This window comes from Trachypithecus francoisi, unplaced genomic scaffold (assembly GCF_009764315.1).
Source record: "Trachypithecus francoisi isolate TF-2019V2 unplaced genomic scaffold, Tfra_2.0 Lachesis_group20, whole genome shotgun sequence".
Classification (NCBI taxonomy): Eukaryota; Metazoa; Chordata; class Mammalia; order Primates; family Cercopithecidae; genus Trachypithecus; species Trachypithecus francoisi.
This window is the reverse complement of record NW_022681466.1, coordinates 15961959-15988572: the sequence shown is the minus strand read 5'-3', so window position 1 is coordinate 15988572 and position 26614 is coordinate 15961959. Positions and strand designations below refer to the sequence as shown.

Sequence of the window (26614 nt, the reverse complement as noted above, 5' to 3'; positions counted from 1 at the left end):
TCCCAGACTCTGGGCTGCAAAGGAGTGTCGGGATTAGGGTCCCATCACCCGGGTTCTTGGGTTTCGAGAGTACCCAAAATTGGTGCAGAATTTTTTTGTGTGTAGGTTGGGAGTGGCTATTGCTTACAACACTCTCAAGGGGTATGGTCATGAAAGTCTCAGAAAAGTGTAAGAACTCCCTGCTCGATGGCCCCCTTCTCTCGGCAAAACACCTAGGCAGTGCTGGGGCAGGGAAGGCCCCCTAGACACTCCTAAGTCTCTTTTTTGTTTTTGAGACAGAATTTTTTTTTTTTTTTTTCAGGGACAAGTGAACATTTATTTTGGGGCCTTTCTTACTATTTCAAGTATTTTTTCAAAACAAGGCCCCAGGAATCTCTAGATTCAATTATGTCCCTGGGCTTGGTCGACTGGTGCAGGAGTCTTGGGGAGCCCTGTACAAATGCTAGAGTTACTCATTTATCAACACTAAACTCGAAGATAGAAGATGCCCATGGAATGTGCTAATTTTAGATAAGGTGGCAGCCAATGTAGAAAATGCTGGAATTTTTCCTTGGAACTGGACTGTGATGAGAGGTGCTTGCCATGAACATAGGCTAGTGTTTTCTTCTTCTTCTTCTTTTATTTATTTATTTATTTATTTATTTTTACAAGAGTCTTGCTCTGTTGCCCAGGCTGGAGTGCAGTGGTGAGGTCTTGGCTCACTGCACCCTCTGCCTCCCAGGTTCAAGTGATTCTCCTGCCTCACCCTCCCAAGTAGCTGGGACTACAGGTGTGTGCCACCGTGCCCAACTAATTTTTGTATTTTTAGTAGAGACAGTGTTTCACTATGTTGGCCAGGCTGGTCTCGAACTCCTGACCTCAGATGATCTACCCACCTTGGCCTCCCAAAGTGCTAGTATTACAGGTGTGAGCTACTGTCTTTTCTTTGACCTTTCCTTTCCAGTTTTTGAAGATAAAGCTGGAAATAATCTTCTCTGAAGATACTTGATAAAAATTCCCATAAAAACAAAAACACATGCTTCTACTACACATGCTTCCACTTCATTGATAAAAATTTACTGCAGTTTGGCACCTGGGTCTAGTTCAGCTGGCAGATGAGCTGACTGATGCATTCACCCCGATAGCCAGGTGTGCCCATCTCATTGAGGAAGCCCACTCTATTTTTGGTAGCATGACGGGCCACTGAGAGGTGGAAAGGGCGCAAGAACCTTGATGCTTCCCTGGGAAGGCAATTTCATGAATGAGGTCTTCCAAGCAAATGACACCTAACTTCCCCAGGTGCTCCTCAATCACTGTGTTGTCTGTCAGAGGGAGGGTCTTATTCTTGACCTTGGCTTGTCTATGTTTCAAAATGAGTTCCTGGACAGACTTCTGATTTGGAAATTCCCAGGTCACATAAGGTTCCACTATACGCAGCATTTTTAGGTTCTGGAGGGTGACATTTACAAAGACAACACTAAAAATTTTATTTAGGCAAAGTCTTACAAATGGTTCTCTGCACCAATAAACTCACGCCATCAATTCTTTCGATGCATACAACAAAGGTCAAGGAATGTTTATCTGGCAATTCCAAGGCGTGACGTTTGACTTCTAGTCATCTGAGATGCATTTTGTCACATTTCTGCCGCCAGGAATCATGTAGGAATGATTCCAGTTGCTTAAACTTGAGCCCTTTTCCTTCCCTCTGCTCCTTCTTTGACAAAAGTGCCTGCTTTGCCTGGGTGGCTTTGAGGGCTTCATAAGCCTTCCTCTTTTTCAGGAGATTTTCTAGAACCAAAGGGATTTTTCTTTGCAAGAGCAAAGAAAAATCTTTCTAGTGTTGTAGCTACTGATCATTAAGAGTCTTTTGTTGTCGCCCAGGCTGGAGTGCAATGATGCAATCTCGGCTCACTGCAACCTCCGCTTCCTGAGTTCAAGAGATTCTTGTGCCTCAGCCTCCTGAGTAGCTGGAATTACAGATGCCTGCCACCATGCCCGGCTAATTTTTGTATTTTTAGTAGAGACGGGGTTTCACTGTGTTGGCCAGGCTAGTCTTGAACTTGTGACCTCAGGTGATCCTCCCGCTCAGCCTCCCAAAGTGCTGGGATTACAGGTGTGAGCCACCATGCCTAGCCCTAAGTCTCTTATTAAGCCACTGGCAAGTTACTAAGCCTTCTGGTCCTGTCTTTCTTTAAAATGGGAGTTGTCATAATCTCTACCTCATAGGGTTGCTGTAACGACTAAATGAGATGTAATGACCAAATAATGATGTAAAGACTCTAGCACAGGCCTCACAGGAGCAGGGGCGTAATAAATGCTGCTATTGCTGGCCCAGGGTGAGGTGGGGACTCACCTGTGCCCAGGTAATAGGATGCATTGCTGGGCAGTGCTAATGGCTAAGGAGTGTTTCCAGAGCTGGCAGCAGCCTTTCTCTTCCACCAGTTGGTGACTCTCAGTGGTCTTGGTTCTGGCTTTGTGAATGATAAACTGGGTCTCTCCCTTGTCCTCAGCCATTGAATCCTGTATTTGAGGACAGCTATTGGCTTGCTCTAGTCCCAGCCAAGCTCTCTTTCCTTCCAGTTCAATATTTCTGGTTGTCATCCTCAATCAGTTTCCAGCTGGCCAAATCTTTATCTGGTATCGCTTCCCTGGTTCTCTCCGGTTTGTCACCTTCTCTTTCTCACCATGTGGTGGCCAAGAGGGGACTGGATACCTAAGGCAAGGACCCCATTTCCCAGAGAACAGCAGGCTACCCTCCTGGTTGGGTCTTCTGATTTAAGGGGACATCATTATAAGCTTGTGGACAGAATGAAAACTGCCAGTGTATCTGTCTCTCTTCTTTCTTGCTCCCTTCCTTCTTCTTTACATCTCTCTCTCTCTCTTTTCTTTTCTTTCTTTTTTCTTTTTTTTTTTTTTGAGATGGAGTCTTGTTCTGTTGCCCAGGCTGGAGTGCAGTGGCTGCGATCTCAGCTCACTGCAACCTCCACCTCCTGGGTTCACGCCATTCTCCTGCCTCAGCCTCCCGAGTAGCTGGGACTACAGGCTCCCGCCACCACGCCCAGCTAATTTTTTTGTATTTTTAGTAGAGACAGGGTTTCACCGTGTTAGTCAGGATGGTCTTGATCTCCTGATCTTATAATCCACCTGCCTCGCTCTCCCAAAGGGCTGGGATTACAGGCATGGGCCACTGCGCCCAGCCTCTCTCTCTCTTTTCAATAGAAATTTCCATCTCACCAGATTTCCCAGTACTATTCTTATGTAACTAGTTTTTTGGAACCTCAGCACAAGACTTAGCACTCATCCCTGGTAAATTTCATCCTGTTGGTTTCTACCCAACTTTGCAATCTGTCAAGGCTGCCTTGAATCTGCTTCAGTCACCCATTGTATTGGAGCTCCCTCCCAGCCAGCAGCCATCTGCAGGGTGAAGAGTGGCTTCCTCTGCCTCCAGTCAAGCGACTCATGACAATGCCAGGCAGCCCAGGGCCAGGATGAAGCTTCATAGAGATCTCCTTCAGCTTTATCAGAATTGTTCAGGTCTAAATCCGAGTCTCTGTGATCCAGCTCACATTTATGTCTTGTCTATAAGGACAAACGCCAAATGCTTTGCTGGATCAAGATAAGTTGACTGGAGCCATCCAATTGCAATGACGGAAGGAGGAGGCAATTTGGCTGGGGTTCAAGGATCACTGCTTAATCTTTTCTAAAATGCGTTCAGTCACCCAAATAGAAACCTGTTCCGAAACTTGCCATGCATGTATGTCAAATTATTCTTTTCAGAATTTACTATTTACACCTTTGGGTAAAATCAAATACCAACAGCTCTTGCTGTTATATTGTTCATCAATGGCTTCCCCCAACACTTGGCGTCAAGTCCAAAGTTCTCCCCATGGCCACGGGGTGTTCCTGCCCCCATCCCCCATCTCCTGGACCCTCACCCACCTGCCTCCAGCCACATGGGCCTCCTTGCTTTTTTTGAACACACTAAGCCAGCTCCTACCTCAGGGTCTTTTCACTGGCTGCTCTTTCTTTCCAGAACATTTTATCTTCATGTAGCTGCATGGCTCAGTCATTCATCTCCCTGCTTATCTCATCAAAGAGGCCTTCCCTGACCACTCTACCTAAAATGTTAGCAGCACCCCTCCAAACATCCACCATATATATTTTTTTTTTTTTTTTTTTTTGAGATGGAGTGTCTCTCTGTTGCCAGGCTGGAGTATGCCTCCTGGGTTCAAGCAATTCTCCTGCCTCAGCCTCCTGAGTAGCTGGGATTACAGGTGCCCACCACCGTGCCTGGCTAATTTTTGTATTTTTAGTAGAGACAGGGTTTCTCCATGTTGGCCAGGCTGTTCTCCGACTCCTGACCTGAGGTGATCTGCCCGCCTCAACCTCCCAAATGCTGGGATTACAGGTGGGAGCCACCATACCTGGTTCACCCACATACAATCTATCACTCTCTCGTCACCTTTATTTTCACTCACAGCACTGACTGCCACTGACCATACATTTATTTATTTGTTTACTTTACTTTTTACCTCTGCAATGTAAGTTCCAGGAGGGCAGGGATGTTGCTTTGTTCACTGCTGCATCCCAGCACTGGAATAGTGCCAGGCATGCAGTAGGTGCTCCATGATTATTTATTTTTATTTTTAATTAAAAAAAATTTTTTTAGCCAGGGTCTCAGTCTGTCACCCAGGCTGGAGTGTAGTGGTGAGATCAAGGCTCACTGCAGCCTTGACCTCCCGGGCTCAAGCAATCCTCCTGCCTCAGTCTCCTAAGTACCTGGGTCTATAGGCACACACCACCACACCTAGCTAGTAATTTTTATTTTTATTTTTGAGATGGAGTTTGGCTCTTGTTGCCCAGGCTGGAGTGCAATGGCACAATCTCGGCTCACTGCAACCTCTGCCTCCCCGATTCAAGTGATTCTCCAGCCTCAGCCTCCCGAGTAGTTGGGATTACAGGCGCCTGCTACCATGGCCAGCTAATTTTTTGCATTTTTAGTACAGACGAGGTTTCACCATGTTGGCCAGGCTGGTCTTGAACTCCTGACCTCAGGTAATCTGCCCACCTCGGCCTCCCAAAATGCTGGGATTACAGGTGTGAGCCACCTCACCCGGTCAATTTTTATTTTTTCAGAGACAGAGTCTTTCTCTGTTGCTCAGGCTGGAGTGCAGTGGCACGATCATAGCTCACTGCAGCCCAAAACTCCTGGGCTCAAGTGATCCTCCTGCCTCAGCCTCCCAAAGGGCTAGGATTATAGGCATGAGCCACCATGCCTGATCAATAAATATTTATTGAACCCAGGAATGAACAAATCCCTCAGGACTTCAGGGATACCTCCCTACCTCTGCCTCTCAGCTGTACTCACCACAGCTGGAGAGCTGTCTTCCATCCTCATCCTCTTTCCTGGCTAAAGGCTCTTCTTGGTAGGTAGCCAGGGAGCAATGCTTGCTCTCTCTTCCCTGGCATGATGCTGCCTTCCTCAGGCAACAGCTGAGCCAGCCTCCCTCTGCCCCTTCTCACTCCAAACAGCTTTAAAGACCTTTTTGGATAGAGAGGCAGGGAGAGCATGTTATTTTTCCACACCTCAGGTCATTGTGAAGTTTACCCTTCCAAAATTGTAACAAATGTGCTATTTAAAGCTGCCCTGGCTGGGCGCCGTGGCTCACGCCTGTAATCCCAGCATTTTGGGAGGCCGAGGTGGTGGATCACCTGAGGCCAGGAGTTCAAGACCAGCCTGACCAACATGATGAAATCCCTTCTCTACTAAAAATACGAAAATGCCTGTAATCCCAACACTTTGGGAGGCCAAGATGGGTGGATCACGAGGTCAGGAGATCGAGACCATCCTGGCGAACACGGTGAAACCCCGTCTCTACTAAAAAAATACAAGAAAAAAAACAATCCGGGCGAGGTGGCGGGCGCCTGTAGTCCCAGCTACTCGGGAGGCTGAGGCAGGAGAATGGCGTAAACCCGGGAGGCGGAGCTTGCAGTGAGCCGAGATCGCGCCACTGCACTCCAGTCTGGGCGACAGAGCGAGACTCCGTCTCAAAAAAAAAAAAAAAAAAAGCGAAAATTAACCAGCTGTGGTAGTGTGCTGCTGTAGTCCCAGCTACTCAGGAGGCAGAGGCAGGAGAATTGCTTGAACCTCTGAGGTGGAGGTTGCAGTGAGCCAAGATTATGCCACTGCACTCCAGCTTGGGCAAGAGTGAGATTCTGTCTCAAAAATAAAAAGTAAAATAAATAAATAAATAAATAAAGCTGCCCACCAAGGACACAGCCTGCCTTCTCTGATGCTCCCACCCCATCACCTGCCCTCCCATCCCATCCTGCCCTTAGACATGTTCATCCCACTCCAGTCTTCCTTGAGGCCCTGCCACCCTTTCTCCCTTTTTTTTTTTTTTCCTTTGAGACTGGAGTTTCGCTCTTGTTGCCCAGGCTGGAGTGCAATGGCACAATCTTGGCTCACTGCAAACTCTGCCTCCCATATTCAAGCGATTCTCCTGCCTCAGCCTCCCGACTAGCTGGGATTGCAGGCATGCGCCACCAGGCCCAGCTTATTTCATATTTTTAGTAGAGATGGGGTTTCTCCATGTTGGTAAGGCTGGTCTCGAACTCTCAACCTCAGGTGATCCACCCACCTTGGCCTCCCAAACTAGTGGGATTACAGGCATGAGCCACCGCGTCCGGCTCTCCCTCTTTTCTTATACCTGCCACCCCAACTCTGCACTCCCTGACACTCCCCAAAGACAGTGATTTGCACACTTTGCCCTGGCAGAGACCTTCTCTGTCCACACTTCCACCAGCCCTAGGTCCCTGTCCAAAACATTTCTTCGGTCCTCTCTCCTCTGGCCCCAAAAGGAGGCAGCATGCTTGGCATCAGGGCTCAGTCTCTTTATTAGGCAGCAGGAGGGGGTGACCCAGCTCTGTTGGGAGGGAAATGACACCAAGAGGACCCCAACTAAAGCTTGGAGGCAACTCATTGGAGAAGGGGTGTTGCAGGTAGCACGCCCAACCCTCCTGCTAGAACAGTGTAGGCTGCACCATCACTCCCCCTCTTCATCATCTTCTTCCAGGGGTGGCCGGTTCCGCTTGAAGAAGCCGACCTGGGGGTACACGGGGGCCAAGGTCAGGGTATAGAGATGATCTGTCAGCCTCAGAGCACGTGTGAGGAAGTATGCTAGCTACGAGCACCTCCCTGGACCAGCACAGAACACGAACCCCTCACAAATGGATGCCTTTTGACATTTACAGATAATGCATGGAACAAATTGTTGGGTTTTTGTTTTTTCTCCTGAGTTTTTTTTTTTTTTTTCTTTTTTTTAGATGGAGTCTCACTCTGTCACCCAGGCTGTAGCGTAGTGGCTCGATCTCGGCTCAATGCAGCCTCCACCTCCCGGGTTCAAAAAAATGCCTCATGCCTCAGCCTCCCAAGTAGCTGGGTTTACAGGTGTGTGCCACCATGCCCAGCTAATTTTTAGTAGAGATGGGGTTTCACCCTGTTGGCCAGGCTGGTCTCAAACTCCTGACCTCAGGTGATCTGCCTGCCTCAGCCTCCCAGTGTGCTGGGATTACAGGCATAAGCCACTGTGCCTGGCCTCTGAATTTTTCTTTCTTGTTTTATTTTTAGAGACAGGGTCTTTCTCTGTTGCCCAGGCAATCCTCTCACCTCTTAGCCTCCCAAGCAGCTGGGACTACAGGTGTGGACTACCACACCTGACTAATTTTTTTAGAAAAACTTTTTTGTAGAGATGGAGTCTCACTATGTTGTCCCAAACTCCTGGCCTCAAGTGCTCCACCGCACCTGGCCCCCACCTGGAATTTTTATTTTATTTTATTTTATTTTTGAGACGAAATCTCGCTCTGTTGCCCAGGCTGGAGTGCAGTGGCGCAATCTTGGCTCACTGCAACCTCTGCCTCCCTGGTTCAAGTGATTCTCCTGCCTCAGCCTCCTGAGTTGCTGGGACTATAGGCATGCGCCACCATGCCTGGCTAATTTTTGTATTTTTAGTAGAGACGGGGTTTCACCGTGTTGGTCAGGCTGGTCTCCAACTCCTGACCTTGTGATCCGCCTGCCTCGGCCTCCTAAAGTGCTGGGATTACAGGAGTGAGCCACCGTGCCCAGCCTGGAATTCTTCTTATACTGAAGTTTGTGTCTACGTGACTCGAGCATATGATGGTATGTGTTCGACTATTGTGGGTCTAGTGTGTGGTTTCCCTGAAAGCACCATGTCTTCCCTTCAGTGTGCTTGAGGCTTCTCCAGGTGCAGAGGAGCGAGTGACCCTCCAGGGCCACATAGGAAGCAAGGAATAGGGTCTAAACCAGTCCTCGGGCCTCTTGCCTCACTCAAGGAGAAGGGCAGAGCTAGGAGGAAGTGCGTCTTGTCCTCGAGACCAGCCAGGAACTCCTGAAGGCAGAACTTACACCCTATATACCCTCTATATCCTCTGATTCTTTCTGGTGGCAGGAGTGTCTAAAGGCCCCAGAATTTCAGGCGCTATCCTTTCCAATAGTATGTACCTGGAAGTGTTCCCAGGAGAATGACATTTTTTGTGTTTGTGTGTTTGTTTTACCTTTTTTGCTCTACTAGAGAAAGACATTCTATTTCTTTCTTTCTTTCTTTCTTTCTTTTCTTTCTTTCTTTCTTTTTTTTGAGATGGAGGCTCGCTGTGTTGCCCAAGCTGGAGTGCAGTGGCGTGATCTTGGCTTACCGCAACCTCCGCCTCTACTGCCTTAGCCTCCCGAGTAGCTGAGATTACAGGCATGTGTCACCACGCCTGGCTAATTTTGGTTTGTTTTTTTTTTTTTGAGACGGAGTCTCGCTCTGTCGCCCGGGCTGGAGTGCAGTGGCCAGATCTTGGCTCACTGCAAGCTCCGCCTCCTGGGTTAACGCCATTCTCCTGCCTCAGCCTCCCCAGTAGCTGGGACTACAGGCGCCCGCTACCTCGCCCGGCTAGTTTTTTTGTATTTTTTAGTAGAGACGGGGTTTCACCGGGTTAGCCAGGATGATTCTGGTATTTTTAGTAGAGATGGGGTTTCACCATTTTGGCCAGGCTGGTCTCGAACTCTTAACCTCAGGTGATCTACCCACCTTGGCCTCCCAAAGTGCTGGGATTACAGGTGTGAGCCACTCCACTGGGCCGAGAATGACATTCTAGATCCCTGGTCCCTGGATTACCCACTTGGGTGGGCCACAATCTCTCCTTGACTCCCTGTGAGGCAAGGTGGGGCCAAGCCTGTGCCCCACTGGAGATTCCACCGTCCTTCACACCTCACCTTCCACATGGCCAGGACCAGGATGGTGAGCAGCAGCAGGCCGCCCAGCACACCCACCAGCACCCACCAGATTGGAATGGCCCTCTCCTCCAAGGCCCGAAGCAGCTGTGTCCGCACCTGGGGGCAAACCCACGTGTCTTCTCAGTCACCTTGACACCTGCCTTTCTTTCTTCTTTTTTTTTTTTTTGAGATGGAGTCTCGCTCTGTCACCAGGCTAGAGTGCAGTGGCATGATCTCCACTCACTGCAACCTCCACCTCCTGAGTTCAAGAGATTCTCCTGCCTCAGCTTCCCGAGTAGCTGAGACTACAGGCGCGTGCCACCATGCCCAGCTAATTTTTGTATTTTTAGTAGAGACAGGGTTTCACCATGTTGGCCAGGATGGTCTCGATCTCTTGACTTCATGATCCACCTGCCTCAGCTTCCCAAAGTGCTGGGATTCCAGGCATAAGCCACCACACCTAGCAGACACCTGCCTTTCATAAAGACTCAAACCTCAGGCTGGTGCCCTCCAGCCATGCCACCCACCCATACCACCCCTCAGACCTTCCTGACTGGTCACTGACTGGGGACAATGGGTCCTGCAGGACTGGTCTCTGCTCCACCCCCCCACACTCACCTGAGCTTCCCCTCGTGGCAGGCTGAGCGGGGGCACAGCATAGGGGAGGGAGGACACGTTGAACCACGCCTGTGACTGCAGCACAAACTGATCCAGTGGCCTCTGGACAGGTTGGGGTTGAAAGCCGTAAACACCCACACGTGGCCTATTGGTTGCAGGAGTCCAGGTCCCACACACCCGGCAGGGAAGCCCTGCCTCTGGCCTAATCCCACTGCAATCCCCCAAAGTAAACCTTGCCTTCCCTCTCTTCCTGCCTTCCCACACCAAACCCCGCCCCTCCCAGAGCAAAGTGGTCCCCGCCTAGAAGGCCCGGCCCTGCCACTCTACAGCCTGCCCCACCTGGTGGAGGCTGGGCAGCCACAGGAAAGCCAGCACCGTGACCATGGCCCGCTGCCCGCGCGCCATCTCCTGCAGGTCACACTGCACCACAGTACAGGGCGCCGAGTCGCAGCTCTGAGGGGAGGCGTCGTCAGTCCCCAGCCCGTCCTGGCCCATCACCCCATCACCCCCTACCCCCTTACCCCCAGGACCCAACGCAGAGGGGGCCGGGGGTTCAGGGAGCGGTGGCCTTCCCATCAGGAAGGGCCTTGGATCCGAGCTTTGGATGCTGTCTCCACTGGCTTGCTCACATAGTCCCAGAGATGCAGGGAGGGTCATCCCCCAGCGCGCAATGCCCAGAGCTATAATAACCTTGCTTTGGCATTATTTTATGTTCCTTAACGTACTGGGAAGCTTTAAAAAAGTGCAGGTGTCTTTCAGCTCACCCCAGACACAAGCCAGCGTGCTCCTCCATGTTGAAGTGCTCCCTGGGACCAAGCGTGGCCCACAGAGGCCCACAGCACACCCGGACCCCTCTCCCTCCTCCCATCCCCTCTGCCCCTTGGGCCCCGGGGAGGCCCCACTGGAGACCAGAGAGCCTGCTCACTAGGAGAACTGGATCCTGAAGCCTCGAGGGCTGCTCGGGCTCTGGCAGGAAGATCTGTCTGCGATCCCGCTTGTGATGGGCCGGGTGAATGGGGGAGGGGCTGGGGGTGGGCAGCCCCCAGTCCACCTGGTGGGGCAAAGGAGTGGTCAGGCCCAGGTCTCCGCCGAGCCCCAGCCCACAGAAGTGCCCCGGTGGTTGGTCTGGGGCCCCCTTCACAGCTCTTTCTTCCACCCAGCTCTCACCTTGCGGGGGTTGACAGGAGGCTGTGGGAAGCACTGAAGGCCTCCCTGGGGCTGTATATCCACGATATAGAGCAGGTCGGAGTGCTGGGACTGCCCCGGGAGGTGGATGCTGAGGTGAAGGCCATTCACAGTCCCAGGGCCATTGTTGTGGAGCTGGAGGGGTGGTGGTGGCAGGGTGCGGGGAGCTCAGCCCCTCACCCGGGGTTCTGAGGACCCACTCACCCCAGCCCAGGACGCGAGGCTCCTCCCTACCTCATAGGTGTGCTCCACTTTGGGTCCCCGGCTGTCCAAGCTGTTCTGCTCCCTGTCACCTTCTTCTGCAGCCACCACCAGGGAGGCTGGAAAGGAGTTCCTGCAAGTGCCCAAGACCCCCAGAGACAGTGTGATGCCCTGACTGGCCTGTGGGGTTCCCCAGCGCCCCCTGGAGTTGAGAGCCCTGAATACCACCTCCATTCTCCACCCCTGGCGTCTCACCCTCGCAGCTCCACTTGGGCCTCTGCCCGGACTGGCACATCCAGCAGCACAATCTTGCTGTTTGGATTCTGGCTGTTCTTGCTAGAGGGGAGGGAATGAGGAGAAACAGGGCCAGGGACACCAGCCCAGTGACTCTCTGAGGGTGAGGCCAGAATTTTAGAGAGTTCAGAGAAAGCTAATTATACAAACAGCATGCCACACTGAAGTTAGGCCTGGGAAAGAACTTCCTCTACGGCTCCAAGACTCAGACATAAGTCTCTGAGGAAGAAAGGGAACTAGGCTTCTTCAAAGACCTTTTTTTTTTTTCTTTTTTTTTTTTTTGAGACGGAGTCTCGCTCTGTCACCCAGGCTGGAAGGCTGGAGTGCAGGGGCCCAATCTCAGCTCACTGCAACCTCCACCTCCCAGGTTCAGTTCCAGCTATTCTCCTGCCTCAGCCTCCTGAGTAGCTAGGATTGTAGGTGCACACCACCACGCCCAGCTAATTTTTATATTTTTAGTAGAGATGGGGTTTCACCATGTTGGCCAGGCTGGTCTCCAACTCCTGACCTCATGATCCGCCTGCCTTGGCCTTGCAAAGTGCTGGGATTACAGGTGTGAACCACCGCGCCTGGCCTCAAAAGACCCTTTTGTATGGAAGGGAGCTGAGGGGCTCTGCACGGGGGTCAGACAGGGGAAGGGTGGTGGGTAGGCACGCTTGCTGGGTCAGTACCTCCGGATCTGCAGCTGGAAGGACACAGACTCCCCAGACTCTTCCAGATTCCCCACGCTCACCAACATCGCGATTCCTATCTGGGAGATCACAAAAGGTCACTGCCCAAATGCGCCACTTCGGACAGCCCTGCCCTGAATGTGGCCTCCAGTCTTCACCCTTCAAGATCACCATTATTCTTTCTTTTCTTTCTTTTTTTTTTTTTTTTTTTCTGAGATGGAGTCTCACTCTGTCACCCAGGCTGGAGTGCAGTGGCATGATCTCGGCTCACTGCAACCTCCACCTCTCAGGTTCAAGTGATTTTCCTGCCTCAGCCTCCTGAGTAGCTGGGACTATAGGCGTGTGCCACCATGCCCGGGTAATTTTTGTATTTTTAATAGAGATGGGGTTTCGCTGTGTTGTCCTGGCTGGTCTTGAACTCCCAACCTCGTGATCCACCCATCTCGGCCTCCCAGTGTGCTGGGATTACAGGCATGAGCCACCGTGCCAGGCTACCATTATTATTTCTATTTTACCTGGAAGCCCACTGGGTAAAGGGGCTCAGAGAGGGAAAGTCACTCACCCAAGGACATGGGGCGAGGGAGTGTGAGGTCCAAGATTCTGGCCCAGAACTATGCAGTTCTAAAAACCTCACCCCTAAAATCTGGTTGTTCATGAGCCACTGGTGGAGACCCAGCACCACGACCCAGCAGCCTCACCTGGGTGTTCTTCTTCATGGGATTGCCCAGCTCACACAGCACCACCCTGGTCTCATTCTCCTTCTTCTGGTTACAGATGAGTCTCTCAAAGCCCTTCAGGAAAGCAGTTTCAAGAAAGAAATTACAGGCATCAGCATCATATATATATATTTAAGCTCCCTTGGAAAGTCTGGAAAGATTTGTGTGCCAAGGTAGGGAGGGGGGTTTCTTGGGGTGGGATCTCAAGGGACTGTCACATGCTAGTGTGTGTATTGCTGTAGCATTATTCCTTTTTATGCATTTTCATTTTGGAAATAAAAAACACAAAACATTAGAGTATGACCCCATTATTATAAACTACATTAACAGCATAAAAATAAATATATACTTATGTGAGTGCCAGTCAATATTGAAAAAAGACTGGAAGGAAATCCTCCAAATGTTAACAGAGGTTCCTGTTAACATTTGGTTCCTAAGCCTTTTTTGTTTTTCTGGTTTTTGTAATAGAGTTCTGGAATTCTGTGCCATTAGCAAGTATTCCTCTTTCAAATAAAAAATTAAAAATTACATCTTTGACAGCAAAGCAGAAGAGAAGAGAGACTCTCAGGGAGGGAGATGAGAGAGCCAAGGCTCCAGCACCTCCCAGATCCTGGGTACTGTTCCCAGGGTGGGGGCCGTACCTCGACGTTGCTTAGGGCCCGCATGTAGTGGGCCCCCTGGGGCAGATGCACGGCCAGCTCTGCTTCATAGGCCCCCTCGCCCTCGTTGGCTGTGTCCATCTGCAGCTTCAGGACATTATCTGCCCCAACTAGGAGCGGGGAGCCTGTCCTGTGGGGAAAGAGGAGTGAAGCCAGATAGCCTGGGTCTGGGCCCAGGATGTGGGAAGAGAGGGGACTCAGGTGGGGAGCAGGTATGACGGGCAGAAAGGGCCAGGATCGGGCGGAGTGGGAGGCCTCCTCACACGCTGGCAGTGAGCTGAAGCTGGGGCACACACACGTCATCTTCCCCGCAGTCCAGGACGATTCGTGTCTAGGGGGACACATTGGGGTGTGTGGGTAAGCTGGGGATGTGTGAGGTTTGGGGATTACATCAGGGTTAGGAAAACAGTGGGCTTTGGGTTCACATAGGGGCTTAGGGAGTAAGAAGATCTGAGGATGAAAAGGAGTTTGGAGATGGGGCTCTGGGGTTTATTTGGAGGTTTGAGACAATGTCAGGGTTTATCAATTTACATTAGAGCTTAGAGGATACTGGGATTGTTAGGTGATTATTTTATTTTATTTTATTTTGGAGACAGAGTCTTGCTCTGTCACCCAGGCTGGAGTGCAGTGGCACAATCTTGGTTCACTGCAAGCTCCGCCTCCCTGGTTCACATCATTCTCCTGCTTCAGCCTCCCGAGTAGCTGGGACTACGGGCTAAAAAATTAGCCCACACCCAGCTAATTTTTTTTGTGTGTATTTTTAGTAGAGATGGGGTTTCACCGTGTTAGCCAGGATGGTCTCCATCTCCTGACCTCGTGATCCGCCCACCTCGGCCTCCCAAAGTGCTGGCATTACAGACATGAGCCACTGCTCTCGGCCTTTTTTTTTTTTGAGACAGAGTCTCACTCTGTCACCCAGGCTGGAGTGCTGTGGCACAATCACTGCAACCTCTGCCTCCCGGGTTCAAGTGATTCTCCTGCCTCAGCCTCCCAAGTAGCTGGAATTACAGGTGTGCATCACCATGCCTAGCTAATTTTTTTGTATTTTTAGTAGAGATGGGGTTTCACCATGTTGGCCAGGTTGGTCTCCAACTCCTGACCTCAGGCAATCTGCCCACCTCGGTCTCCCAAAGTGCTGGGATTACATGTGTGAGCCACCGCGACTGGCCGGATTTGAGGTTTTCATTAGGGTTTGGAATTACATCAAGGTTTTGGGGTTCACATTGCATCTTGGCACTAACTCTAATCTTGACTTGTTGTCAGGGGTCCTGCACCTCCCTTGCCTGTCCCCACCTGTCCCTACCTGCTCCTGCACATGGGTGTCTCCATGCAGCACGACAGCAGGGGCCATTCCAGCCTCCGTGGGCGGCAGGGACACATTGAGGCTGAGCACAATGGGGCTCAGCTTGTCCCGGAATTCTGCCTCATCCTAGGATGGGGGCAAGAGTCAGGCCATCTTGCTACCATACACATCCCACCTTCTCCTGGCCAGTCGGCACCGTGTCCTGACTATCCCCGGACTCACAGCACCCAGCTCAGTGCCCCAGGGCTGGAAGAACAAGTGCAGTGGGTGTGTTCTACTCGCCCAGCCCTGCCAATCCCCTGCCTGGGCGTACTCGAAGGAAGGCCATGGTGGTGTGGCAGATGGGGCTGTGCTTTCCGCCCAGATCCAAATTCAGGGTGGTGCCTGCCTGTTGAGAGCCCAGCAGCAGCACCCGCCGGCCCTGGCGGGGCTTCTGCCGGTCCAACTGCAGCTCGGCATTTAGGGCTGGCAGGGCAAGCAGAAGAGTCAGGACCTCCCTGGCCAGCCTCCGGGGGAGTCCAAGCCCACCTCCCTCCTATCCCCTTCATGCCACTCACACAGCTTCTGAGGAATGTTGTGCCCAGTGGCTCCAACACACATCTGGATTTTGAAGCTGCAAAGACATAAGTGGGGCTCAGGGGTTGAGGCCTTTCTGAGGTCCCAGATCCTTCAAGGCTCATGCCCTCTGCCTCCTCACCAGCTCACGGGTGTCTTGGTCTGGGGTAGGACACAGCTCTTCACAGCAGGATTCAGTGAATCTTGTACCAGTAGCTGGACAGAGGCCTTCACCACTGGCTGAGCTCTGATGGGATGGGGTGATGGGGTAGGCTCGCCACTGTGGCTCCTCCTGGCCTGGCCTCCTCTGATGGCATGGGACCTTCCCCATCCTGCCCCTGGAGCCAGCGCTCACCTGTACACAGCCACCTGGTTGGCCCCGTAAGCTCCCACAATCAGGTCTACAGACATGGAGGAAGGGGTCAGAATTGGCCATTAGAGAGGGTGTGCGATCCTCATCTCATCTTCCCAGGGGTTTCCCCACACCACCTCCCCCACTGGAGGTTTAACCCAGCCCCTCTGGCAGTCCACAGTGGGACACCAGGCCAGCCATGAGCCCCTGGCCATGTCTCTCGGCACTTCCAGCAAATGTCCAAGGGCCTTTCTTGGGCATTTCTAACTGGAGGCAGTCCAGGGCACCTGGGTATCCGTTGTCATCGATGTCTACGGCACCTCGAAGGGAGAAGCCAAAGGCAGAGCCTGTGGGGAAGGGGCTTTCCAGGACCTGGGAGGGACGTGAACTCAGCCCCTCACTCTGACCCAGGAACACCAGCACTTGGCCCCGGCCACTGGGACCCCCGTAGGGGGCAGCCACTGCAATGTCTGGAAGGAGTAACAGAAAGGGAGTGGCCGATTGTTATTCAGCCTCCCTAGATGACTGTAAAGCTTTCCTGAGCTTCTCTGGGCACATCCCAGGAGACCAGGAAAGGGGTACAAAGTGTGGGTGAAGGAGGCACTGCCCTACCCTCCAGGAGTTGACAATCAGGTGGGAGAGGGACCTGCCAAGTAGGATTGTTATAAAAAACAGTGACAACTCTGTCCATTGAGGAAAATATATCCTGAAAATTAAGCATCATTATTCCTTTTTCTAAATTTATTATTATTATTATTTGAGATGGAGTCTTGCTCTGTTGTTCAGGCTGGAGTGCAGTGGTGCGATCTCGGCTCACTACAACCTGTGCCTCCCCTGTTAAAATGATTCTTGTGCCTCAGCCTCTCTAGTAGCTGGGATTACAGACGCCTACCACCATGCTCGGCTAATTTTTGTATTTTTAGTAGAGACGGAGTTTCACCACACTGGCCAGGCTGGTCTCGAACTCCTGACCTCAAGTGATCTGCTTACCTTGGGCTCCCAAAGTGCTGGGATTACAGGTGTGAGCCACCTTTTAATTTTTTTTTATTTTTAAGACAGAGTCTTGCTCTGTCATTCAGGCTGGAGTGCAGTGGTGCGACCATGGCTTACTGCAGCCTTAACCTTCTGGGCTGAAGCAATCCTCCCACGTCAGCTTCCCAAGCAGTTGAAACTATAGCCACCATGCCCAACTAATTTAAAAAAATTTTAATAGAGACGAGATATCCCTGTGTTGCCCAGGCTGGTCTCAAACTCTTAGGCTCAAGTGATCCTCCTGCCTCGGCCTCCCAAAGGGCTGGGATTCCGGGTGTGAGCCACTGTGCCTGGCCATCTAGCATCTATTTCTAACCTCTCCATTCCATCAAGCTCCCAGCCCCGCCACTTCCTTCAGCAGGTGACATAATCTCTTACTTCAGGAAGAGAAGCAGCCCACTGTTTCTTTCCGCTTCCCCATTTGACCCTGGAAGAGGTTTCCCTCCTTTACCCTGACACTGGGCCAGTCACCCTCCCACCCCCTGAGGCATCACAGGGACTCTCTGCTGGCTCATCTCCCCATCTCCCCACAACATCATTTTCAACCTACTCCATGTTCCTCCACATTGAAATAATCTTCCCTTGACCCTCATCTCTTTTCCATAATCACCTTTTCTCTTTTTCCTCTCATAGTCAAACATGTCCTTTTTTTTTTCTTTCTATTCCTCAAATTCCTTTTTACCACAAACCTGTTGAAAGAGCTGTTTACATTAGCTGCCTCCAATTTTTCACCTCCATTCTTACCTTACCCAACTGCATTCTGGCTTTTAACCCTACCTTGACCTGAATCAATTTATGTCACTGTCACCAATAACCTCCTCCCCCCTTTTTCTCTTTCTTTCTTCTCTCTCTCTCTCTTTCTCTCTTTCTTTCTTTCTTTCTCTGACATGGAGTCTTGCTCTGTCGCCCATGCTGGAGTGCAGTAGTGGCGCGATCTCAGCTCAGTGCAACCTCCACTTCCTGGGTTCCAGAGATTCTCCTGCCTCAATTTCCCAAGTAGCTGGGATTACAGGCATAAGCCACTGTGCCCGGCACCCTCTTCTTGCTAAAAGCCCATGGATATTTCTCCAGCCCCATCGAATTGTACCTTGCAGCAGCAGCAGGAGCTGCAGCACCCACTTCCTCCTGCCCATGCTTTTTAACACATGCTCTTCCTTGAGTCCCTGGGCATCAGACCCCCTGGGTTCCCTCCTCCCTCTCTGGACACTTCTCTGTCTCCTTCTCAGACTCACCTCCTGTATGAGTCACCTAAATGCTTTTGCTCCCCAGGGCTCTATCCTGGGCCTCTTCTAATTGCACAGGTTCCGGGACCTCATCCACTTTCCCCAAACCCCTGTCTCCCATTCAGATCGATCTTGTGGAAGCGGGGAAAGCCACTCCCACTGTTCTTTAGATATTTCCGCCTAAAGCACCCAAGCCCTTCAAGCTCAACAGGTCCAGAGCTGAACTGCTGATCTCCCACCTCTCCCCAGCACCTGCTGCACGGCCTGAGTTCCAGGCAGTGACGGGCATCACAGGCACCCAACTCCAACCTCTCCCCTGGCCCCACATCCAGTCTCCCACCAAGTCCTAATAATCCAAGTTCTAAATATCTGTGAAGTCACTCCCATCTCTAACTGCACCGCCAAAATCCACATCCAGGTGGTCATTGTCTCTTGCCTGGATTAAGGCAAACACATCCTAATTAGTCTCCTTCAACTCTCCCATCTGCTCTCCACTTAGCACCCCAGGTGTCTAAGCTACATACTTATATGCTTAAAACCCATCCTGGTTCTGGCTGCCCTCAGGCCAACTCCATGCTTTTTGTGTGTCTGTTAACCCCTCTGCACCTAGTAGGGCTCCTCTCTTCCCTCACCATTGTAGCCATCCTGGTCGAGGTCGCCCAGGGGTGCGATGGCAGAGCCGAATCGCCCATAGAGCTGTGTGCCAGTCAGCAGGAGGCTGGGGGCACCCAGCGTGTGGGGGCCTCGCGGCTGCAGGAACAAATACACACGCCCCACTTCGGCCAGTTTTCGGTCTGCCCGGCTTTCCATATACAGTGGAGCGCCCACCAGCAGGTCATGCCTCCTGTGGGCCAGATGAGTGGTTATATGGGACTGGACAAGGGGGATGTTGGGGCTAGGGCCAAATTTCCCCCACCCTTGCTCTCCTATTCCTCCGGTGAACACGTAACGTGAGAGGAGGGGCTAGGAAATAGAGACAGAGGGCAGCTCTGGTAATTTGGGACCCAACTGGGTAGGGGTGGGCCATGTCCCTCCTCACCCATCCCCGTTGACGTCAGTGACAGCCACTGAATGCCCAAAATACGAAGCCATCTGCAAGATGAGGAGCACCATCATTCAGGTCGCTGGACCAGCATCCTCTCTAAGAAATGGGCCCTCACCTCCCCTAAAATATTCTGAAGTCTCAGTTACCCCTCCACCCAGCCACTCCCACTGGGACCTGGCCCCCACCTGCTCTCCGTGTAGCCGGTGCAGCCTCTGGTAGTAGGAGCCCAAAATTTCCACCTGCATGGACAGCGAAGGCGAATGCATCACTCTTTTACCCAAAGCAGCCTCCCACTCCAGGTGAGAAAGGGCTGTTTGGTGGCGGGGGTGGGGGGCGCTCAGGGGTTGTCAGCCTGAGGACTGGGATAAGGGGCTTCGGGATGCCCAGTTGGTGGGGGCACTTACCGCTCCCAGCGTCCAGCTCCAAGTGGGGGCACCGACGACATACTCTGGCGACAGGGAGAGCCAGGCTCAGGGAATGAGAGCCTTAGACCCTACCCACTGCCCGCTCCCCGTTCTGCACCCAGGGAAGATTTATGTGCAGGAAGATTTCCCTACACAGGGGAGATTTCAGGAAGGCGCTCCTCCCCGGGCTGGGCTCCCCAACTCCCGCCCTAAGTGGATTTCTTGCCTGTAGTGTTGAGATCCCCGTCGAACTCGCCCACAGCCACCGAGTACCCTGAGGACACGGGCGCAAATTAGTCTTTCCCAGGGAAGGAAGCAGGGAGGGGACAGAGGGCAAGGAAGGAGGAGATTAAGGCCACTCAGCCCCAGCTCTGCCTTGTGCAGATGGAAAAACGGAGGCCTTCGAGGGGCCAAGCCCTGCCCCAGACTGCACTACGAGTACGCGGTGGAAGGGAGCGGTGGGCGCATGGGAGGTGGGCGATCTGCGGGGAAGCCGCAGGAGCTGAGGGCGGGAGCGACTTAGGCGGTGGGCCGGCCGGCAGGGGTGGGCATGGAGGCTCCCGCAGGGGCAGGACCTGACCGTCTGCGGTGAGCGGTGACCCTTGGGGTGTTGGAAGTCTGGAAGGGAGGTGTTACCCCAGTAGCCGTCGAAGTACTCTGGGTTGCTGGAGTCGAAGGAGAGGCTCTGGGAGGACACGTGCCACAAAAGGATGCCTGGGCGGTAACTCGAGAAAATATCCGCAATTGGAGCCTGGGCCAGGAGACCTAGGGCGGAAGGGACAGCGGGTGTGGGGCCCAAACCCCAGCGGTCTCCCCGGGCCGCAAGAAGGGAGGGAGGTATACGGATGGTCACGTACCTAAGAAATAATAGCCTCCAGGAGCCCCAAGCACCAGCTCCCCCGCCTGGAAGGGAATCCCTGAGGGTGAGAGGGGACCCTGTTTGGGAGCCGCCCCCGTCCGCTTTTGCTCCCTGCTTGCCTGAGTGACCACGGAGCTGAAGCCCGCTTCACAGTAACGCTTGTCCCAGCCTGCGGGAGACAAGGAGGAGGGGTCAGCGCAGGGCTGGAGGGAGGCGCGCGCGAGCCGGGAGGAGGGCTGGTGGGATCCTACAGGGGCCGGGCCTGGAGTCGGCTGTGCCCTGGGGCTAGGCCGGATCCAAAGCAACTGCTGCGGCGCTGGGGGCGGGATCCGGTGGGGGCGGGGCCAGGTCGTCGAGGGCGCTTACTAAAATTATTTTCCACGTAAATGCGGCTCAGGGTGTTCCCGCGACAGGGGGAGTACTCGGCGCGGCGGCCGCTCTCTGGCTGAGCCAAAAAGCAGCTGCCTACGGGCGTCTTCTCAGCCTCCTCGGTCTTTTCTAGGACGTTCCAGTGCTGCCAGGGGGCGCAGGCCTGGAGAAAGGCCACAGGAGAGTGGGGAAGGGCGCGAAACTTGGGCTCCTGCCGGCCCCGCGTGTCCCTGCCCCCGACTGTTCCCGGTGCCCTGTACCGCGGGGCCCACCACAATGACGTCGCTCCAGCTGACGACCGACGCCCCTAGTCCTTGGCGGGCCTTGAAGGTTTGTAAAGTTTGGGAGCCTACATTTCGGGTCTCATCACCTGGAAGGCACAAGAAGGGGTGGAGCGCTGAAGCCCGGCAGTCCACGTCCCTCTGGCCCCACCCTTGTTCTCCTTGCCTGGGACTCACGGAGGTCAAAGAGTAGCGAGGGGCACTGGCCGCCCTCGGCTCTCCAGGGGCACAGGAACACGCCGCCCGTCTCCTCCTGGCTGGGACCCAGGGTCCGTGGGGCGCCCACCACGATGGCCACTCTGCATAGGAAAGCTGGGTGAGCGCTGCGCAGATTCCAGCGTATCCCAGACCCTGGCGACGGCGCTGGGAGCCCTGCCCGGAAGGCGATGTGGCGTGGGGGCACCGGACCATCTTTCCTCAATGACACTTCACAGACCACCGAGGTGTACTTCTTCATCTTATGGACAGTGAAACCGACTCTCAGCGAGGGCAATCACGTGCGTAAAGTAACCCAGTGAGTTGAGAGTAAAGCTGGGACTATAAGGGGTTTGAGATCTTTGCTGAAAAAGACCTAAACTCAGTGCAACATCTCCATCCTTCCACTCACAACAAGAACCAGAGGTTCACATGCTCCCTAGAACGCCTGTCTAGACTGTTACCAGATCCCCCCCCTGCTTTTTTTTTGAGACGGAGTCTCGCTCTGTCGCCCAGGCTGGAGTGCAGTGGCTCACTGCAAGCTCCGCCTCCCAGGTTCATGCCATTCTGCTGCCTCAGCCTCCCGAGTAGCTGGGACTACAGGCGCCCACCACCACACCCGGCTAGTTTTTTGTATTTTTAGTAGAGACGGGGTTTCACCATGTTAGCCAGGATGGTCTCGTCTCAATCTTCTGACCTCGTGATCTGCCCACCTTGGCCCCTGAAAGTGCTGGGATTACAGGCATGAGCCACCGCGCCCGGCCCAGATCCCCTCTTGAGAGCTGGTTTTAATGAAGAAAGGTAGAAGGTACCTCTGAAGTGGGGCTGGAGTGTGTGTGCTGATAGAGATGAGGGCCCTAGCAGATCTAGGTTTAAATCACAATTCTGCCATTTGTGAAATAGGAATACCAATTTCACAACCAATGACTTTTTCACAACCAATCAAAACTGTCAGGAGTAAATGTAATAAATACGAGTAACGGTTAGCAGGGTCCCAGGCAAATACATAACAAATGCTCTTGAAACAATGCTATAATTTTAAAAAATAATTTTGTTGTTTTGTTTTGAGACCGGGTCTCATTCTGTTGCCCAGCTGGAGTGCAGTAGCACGATCACAGCTCACTGTAGCCTTGATCTTCAGGGCTCAAGCAATCCTCTCCCCTCAGCCACCCGAGTAGCTGGGACTGTGGGTGTGCAACACCATGCCTAGCTAATTAAAAAACATTTTTTTATAGGCCAGTCATGGTGGCTTACACCTGTAATCCCAGCACTTTGGGAGGCTAAGGTATTACAGGCGTGAGCCTCTGTGTCTGGTCTATAATTTTTTTTAGCTGCAGAATGTTTAAGTAGTGCCAATGGGATCACTACTTATAGGAGGGGAGATAAGCAGGAGTGGGCACAGGAAGGAGTTGAATTGATTCAGGCCCAATGACAGCATTCGCCAACACCCACAAGCTCTGGAGCTAGAATGACCCTTCAAAATTGTCAGAGTTGGCCGGGCACGGTGGCTCACACCTGTAATCCCAGCACTTTGGGAGGCTGAGGTGGGCGAATCACCTGAGGTCAGGAGTTCGAGACCAGCCTGGCCAACATAGTGAAACCCCGTCTCTACTAAAAATACAAAAATTAGCCAAGTGTGGTGGCATGCACCTGTAATCCCAGCTACTCGGGAGGCTGAGACAGGAAAATCGTTTGAACCCGGGAGGCGGAGGTTGCAGTGAGCTGAGATGGTGCCACTGCACTCCAGCCTGGGCAACAAGAGCAAAATTCTGTCTCAAAAGAAAACAAGAAAAAAAAAAAGCCCCGGCGTGGTGGCTCATGCCTGTAATCCCAGCACTTTGGGAGGCCAAGGCAGGCGGATCACCTGAGGTTGGGAGTTCAAGACTACCCTGACAGAAACCTCGTCTCTACTAAAAATACAAGATTAACTAGATATGGTGGCACATGCCTGTAATCCCAGCTACTCGGGAGGCTGAGGCAGGAGAATCGCTTGAACCCGGAAGGTGGAGGTTGTGGTGAGCCGGAGATTGCACCATCGTACTCTAGCCTGGGCAACAAGAGCCAAACCCCGTCTCAAAAAAAAAAAAAAAAAAAGAAAAGAAAAGAATTGTCAGAGTTGATGAAAGAGGGAAAGAGGGCTGGACCCTTATCAAATGCCTCCCCACCCCCCGCCTCCACTCTTCCCACTCGCCCACTTCTCATTGTTCAGTCACTGGATGTGGGCCACCTTGGGAGGGGACTTTAAGTGAACTGGCTGTCTTCAGCAGAGGAAATCTCCTAAGTGGCTGACACTTGAAGGCTATGTGCCATTGTCACCCATTACCATCCCCTGAAGCTGCTGGGCACTGTCTCTCACGGTAAGTAGCTCAGGATACACACTATGAAGAGAAGGAGCCAAGACTCTAATCTTGGGCATTCTTGATTCTGAAGCCTGATCAATACTAACCATTAATGACCTATTGCTTCTTTTCAAAAATTTATAATGTTGGTGGAGATGAGGGAAATGGAATAGAAATGCAAGATTGGGGAGGGTAGACAACTTTAGTTTTGCAAATCAATTTTTTTTTTTTTTTTTGAGACGGAGTCTCACTCTGTCGTCCAGGCTGGAGTGCAGTGGCCGGATCTCAGCTCACTGCAAGCTCCGCCTCCTGGGTTTACGCCATTCTCCTGCCTCAGCCTCCCGAGTAGCTGGGACTACAGGCGCCCGCCACGTCACCCGGCTAGTTTTTTGTATTTTTTAGTAGAGACGGGGTTTCACCGTGTTAGCCAGGATGGTCTCGATCTCCTGACCTCGTGATCCGCCCGTCTTGGCCTCCCAAAGTGCTGGGATTACAGGCTTGAGCCACCATGCCTGGCCCTGCAAATCAATTTAGGACATGTGCTCCTCTCCGCATTTCTTTCTTTCTTTTTATTTATTTATTTTTTGAGACAGAGTTTCACCCAGGCTGGAGTGCAATGGCGCGATCTCGGCTCACCACAACCTCCGCCTCTCAGGTTCAAATGATTCTCCTGCCTCAGCCTCCCGAGCAACTGGGATTACAGGCATGCGCCACCATGCCCAGCTAATTTTTTTTTTTTTTCTTTTTTTAGTAGAGACGAGGTCTCTCCATGTTGGTCAGGCTGGTCTTAAACTCTCGACCTCAGGTGATCCACCCGTCTTGACCTCCCAAAGTGCTGGGATTACAGGCGTGAGTCACCACACCTGGCCTCCTCTCCACATTTCAAGGTGTTGAGGGTGGAGTGGTTCATACAACTGACCCTTGGGGAAAAAATAAAGCATCAATTCTTGTTTTCCCTTGGTTCTTGCTATAGTTTCAGTGCCCATCACCACACCTGTGCCCTGCCCTTACACCTTCACCTGAGCCAGTCCCCCAGACCTCAGCATTCTTGACAAGAAATCAACCTGAATAGGCCCCACAAGTCACCTTGCTCAACTGCCATAACAAATAGAAAACTTGAAGCCCCCAGAAGCAGTGATGGGGAGGGGTCCTGCTCTCTCCCAATACCCAAACTTCCCTCACAGCTCACCTCCCATGGCTGTCCTTGTGGAAGTCCAGTGAAAACCCAAAGTGGCTGCCATTGGGGCCTGCATAGAAGGTGAGATGCACTGGGTCCAGATTCAAGGCCCAGGCTGGAGGGGCAGCACAAGGTCCCAAGAGCAGCAGCACCCACTCCAGAAGCCAGAGGGCTTGCAGTGGACACAAAGCTCTGGCCATCTTCCTTCTTCCACAACCTCCCAGGCAGGAATGGGCCAGCTCCTCCTTCTTCCCTTCAGATTCCTCCACAGGAAGTCTTTTCTTATCAAACTGGAACCCCAAGTAACTTGCTGAGCAATGGGCAGAGCAAAGGGCTATAGCCCATGGACTCATGGTGGCTAGAATTGTCAGGAAGTGGGTGAGGCCACTTCCTGACATGGCTGAAAGCCATGAGTCCTCCCTTTTCCTGAGAACAGTTTATTACCAAGTCCTATTGGTTCTGCCTGTCAATGATGTCTCTTGAATCTTTACCCCATCTCTACTACCACCATGCTAGTCCAAGCCACCATCACTTTCTGCTTGGGATACCGTGATTGCGAACTAGTTCATACCTGTCTACTCTAGCCTACAGTTCTAATCTCCTCCCTTCCCCCATCTGGCTGTACAGCTGTGGTGTTTTGTGACTTAGCCAGAGGTTGGGGAAGGAGAAGGAAGCTGCTGCCCCCTGATAAAACCTGAGGCTGCTGTATCTTTTTGGATACGGCATTTACCCGCTTCCTCCTAGGACCTTGGGCGGCCTCAACCAGCCATACTGGCGCAGCAGCTTCCTCACTTGTCTGTCTTGAGCCAAGTTTTAGTGTGGCCACAGCAGTGCAGTCAGTGCTGGGGACAGGGTGGTGAGCTGACCTTGGTCTAGGTGGCAAGGATATCGGGGATAAAGTGGAGTTATTCCAGGGAATTTTGACTCACAGGTTCTGAGGTTATGCATTAGCTGTTCAGCTGAAGGTAGGCCCTCAATCTTTTTTGGGTGATGGAGCTCTTGTCTAACCATTAAGACTTGATTCTGGTTGGGGTCTTTGCCTAGGGGAGCCTTCCCTGACTCCTCAGGCTGGCCGCATGGGCTCACACACATAGGCACAGTATTGAGCACACTGTTTACTCATGGTCTGTTCACAGGATTATGTAAATGAGTCCCTTGGGAGCAAGGCTCCTTGCTACAGCCCTAGAGACTACCCAAGAGTCCAACATGTAGTACGTGTATTGCCGAAAGACTGGACGGAAACACACACTAAGGATGTAAGATGCAAATATAGGGTGACAAAGTGAAGGGATGAGTTTTGAGCAGAAAGGCAAAGTCATTTTCTCTGGTTAAGCGGAAGAGGAGGAGTGCCAAGTCTTACTGGCACTCATGCCTTCCCAAAAAAGCAGGTTCTCAGGAAGGAGATTCAAGAGGTCTGCTAGGGGTAACCATAGCCACATTTTCCTTTTGATTTCTATTTTCCGACCAAACTTAACCATTGTATCCTGCTCAACCACCCTGTGCCATTTTGAAGTCCCCTCATAATTTACTACCTCAGCATAGAGCTAAGAATCTTATCCTTTATAGGACAGGAAGCTAAAAGCCCAGACTTTGGTCTGAGCCTTCTTCATTGCTGAATTCCCAGTGTCAAGTACATGGGAGGCATGTGATTAATGTATTTGCTAGAATGAATACTTAACCCAATCCTTTACTTACCTTCTATCCTACCACTGTCCTCAGGTGAGTGAGTGCTGTATTACTGGTGTATTCTGTGAGGCCAAATATTAAGTCACATTTCACTCAAGTTTTCAATAAGTATTTACTCTGTTCAAAGCACTGTGTTGATAAAGGATACAAAGATAACCATCAGGCCAGATACAGTGGCTCACGCCTGTAATCCC

The 26614-nt window shown here is 52.1% G+C and overlaps 1 protein-coding gene and 1 pseudogene across 2 annotated transcripts; both read right to left on the bottom strand.

Moving 5' to 3' along the window:
* Positions 1-1078: 1078 nt before the first annotated feature.
* LOC117066882 lies at positions 1079-1836 on the bottom strand (annotated as a pseudogene).
* Positions 1837-6858: 5022 nt separating this feature from the next.
* Positions 6859-25105, bottom strand: ITGA2B (integrin subunit alpha 2b). 2 transcript variants are annotated; one of them, XM_033182749.1, is made up of 30 exons: positions 24747-25105; positions 21201-21322; positions 21015-21112; positions 20740-20905; positions 20493-20542; positions 20372-20417; positions 20151-20279; positions 19741-19788; positions 19515-19558; positions 19296-19349; positions 19105-19157; positions 18698-18909; positions 16098-16280; positions 15814-15859; positions 15601-15705; positions 15461-15516; positions 15217-15368; positions 14904-15029; positions 13864-13931; positions 13583-13730; positions 12924-13016; positions 12226-12305; positions 11516-11596; positions 11294-11393; positions 11042-11194; positions 10800-10925; positions 10214-10327; positions 9875-9976; positions 9257-9373; positions 6859-7085 (listed from the first exon to the last, which is right to left on the bottom strand). In XM_033182749.1, the coding sequence occupies exons 1-30, from the start codon at positions 25085-25087 to the stop codon at positions 7026-7028; spliced, it is 3273 nt and encodes a 1090-aa protein (XP_033038640.1). In that variant the 5' UTR covers positions 25088-25105; the 3' UTR covers positions 6859-7025. The 2 variants fall into 2 exon arrangements, with proteins under 2 accessions (XP_033038640.1, XP_033038641.1); XM_033182750.1 differs by lacking the exon at positions 10214-10327 and having other exon boundaries at positions 24747-25091.
* Positions 25106-26614: the final 1509 nt, after the last annotated feature.

Coding starts and splice junctions, on each gene's coding strand:
- ITGA2B (XM_033182749.1), bottom strand. CDS start 25,087: ATGAGTCCATGGGCTATAGCCCTTTGCTCTGCCCATTGCTCAGCAAGT. Junction 19,350..19,514: donor GGAGCTGGACGCTGGGAGCG/GTAAGTGCCCCC, acceptor CTGTCCATGCAG/GTGGAAATTTTGGGCTCCTA. Junction 7,086..9,256: donor TGGTCCTGGCCATGTGGAAG/GTGAGGTGTGAA, acceptor GTGTACCCCCAG/GTCGGCTTCTTCAAGCGGAA.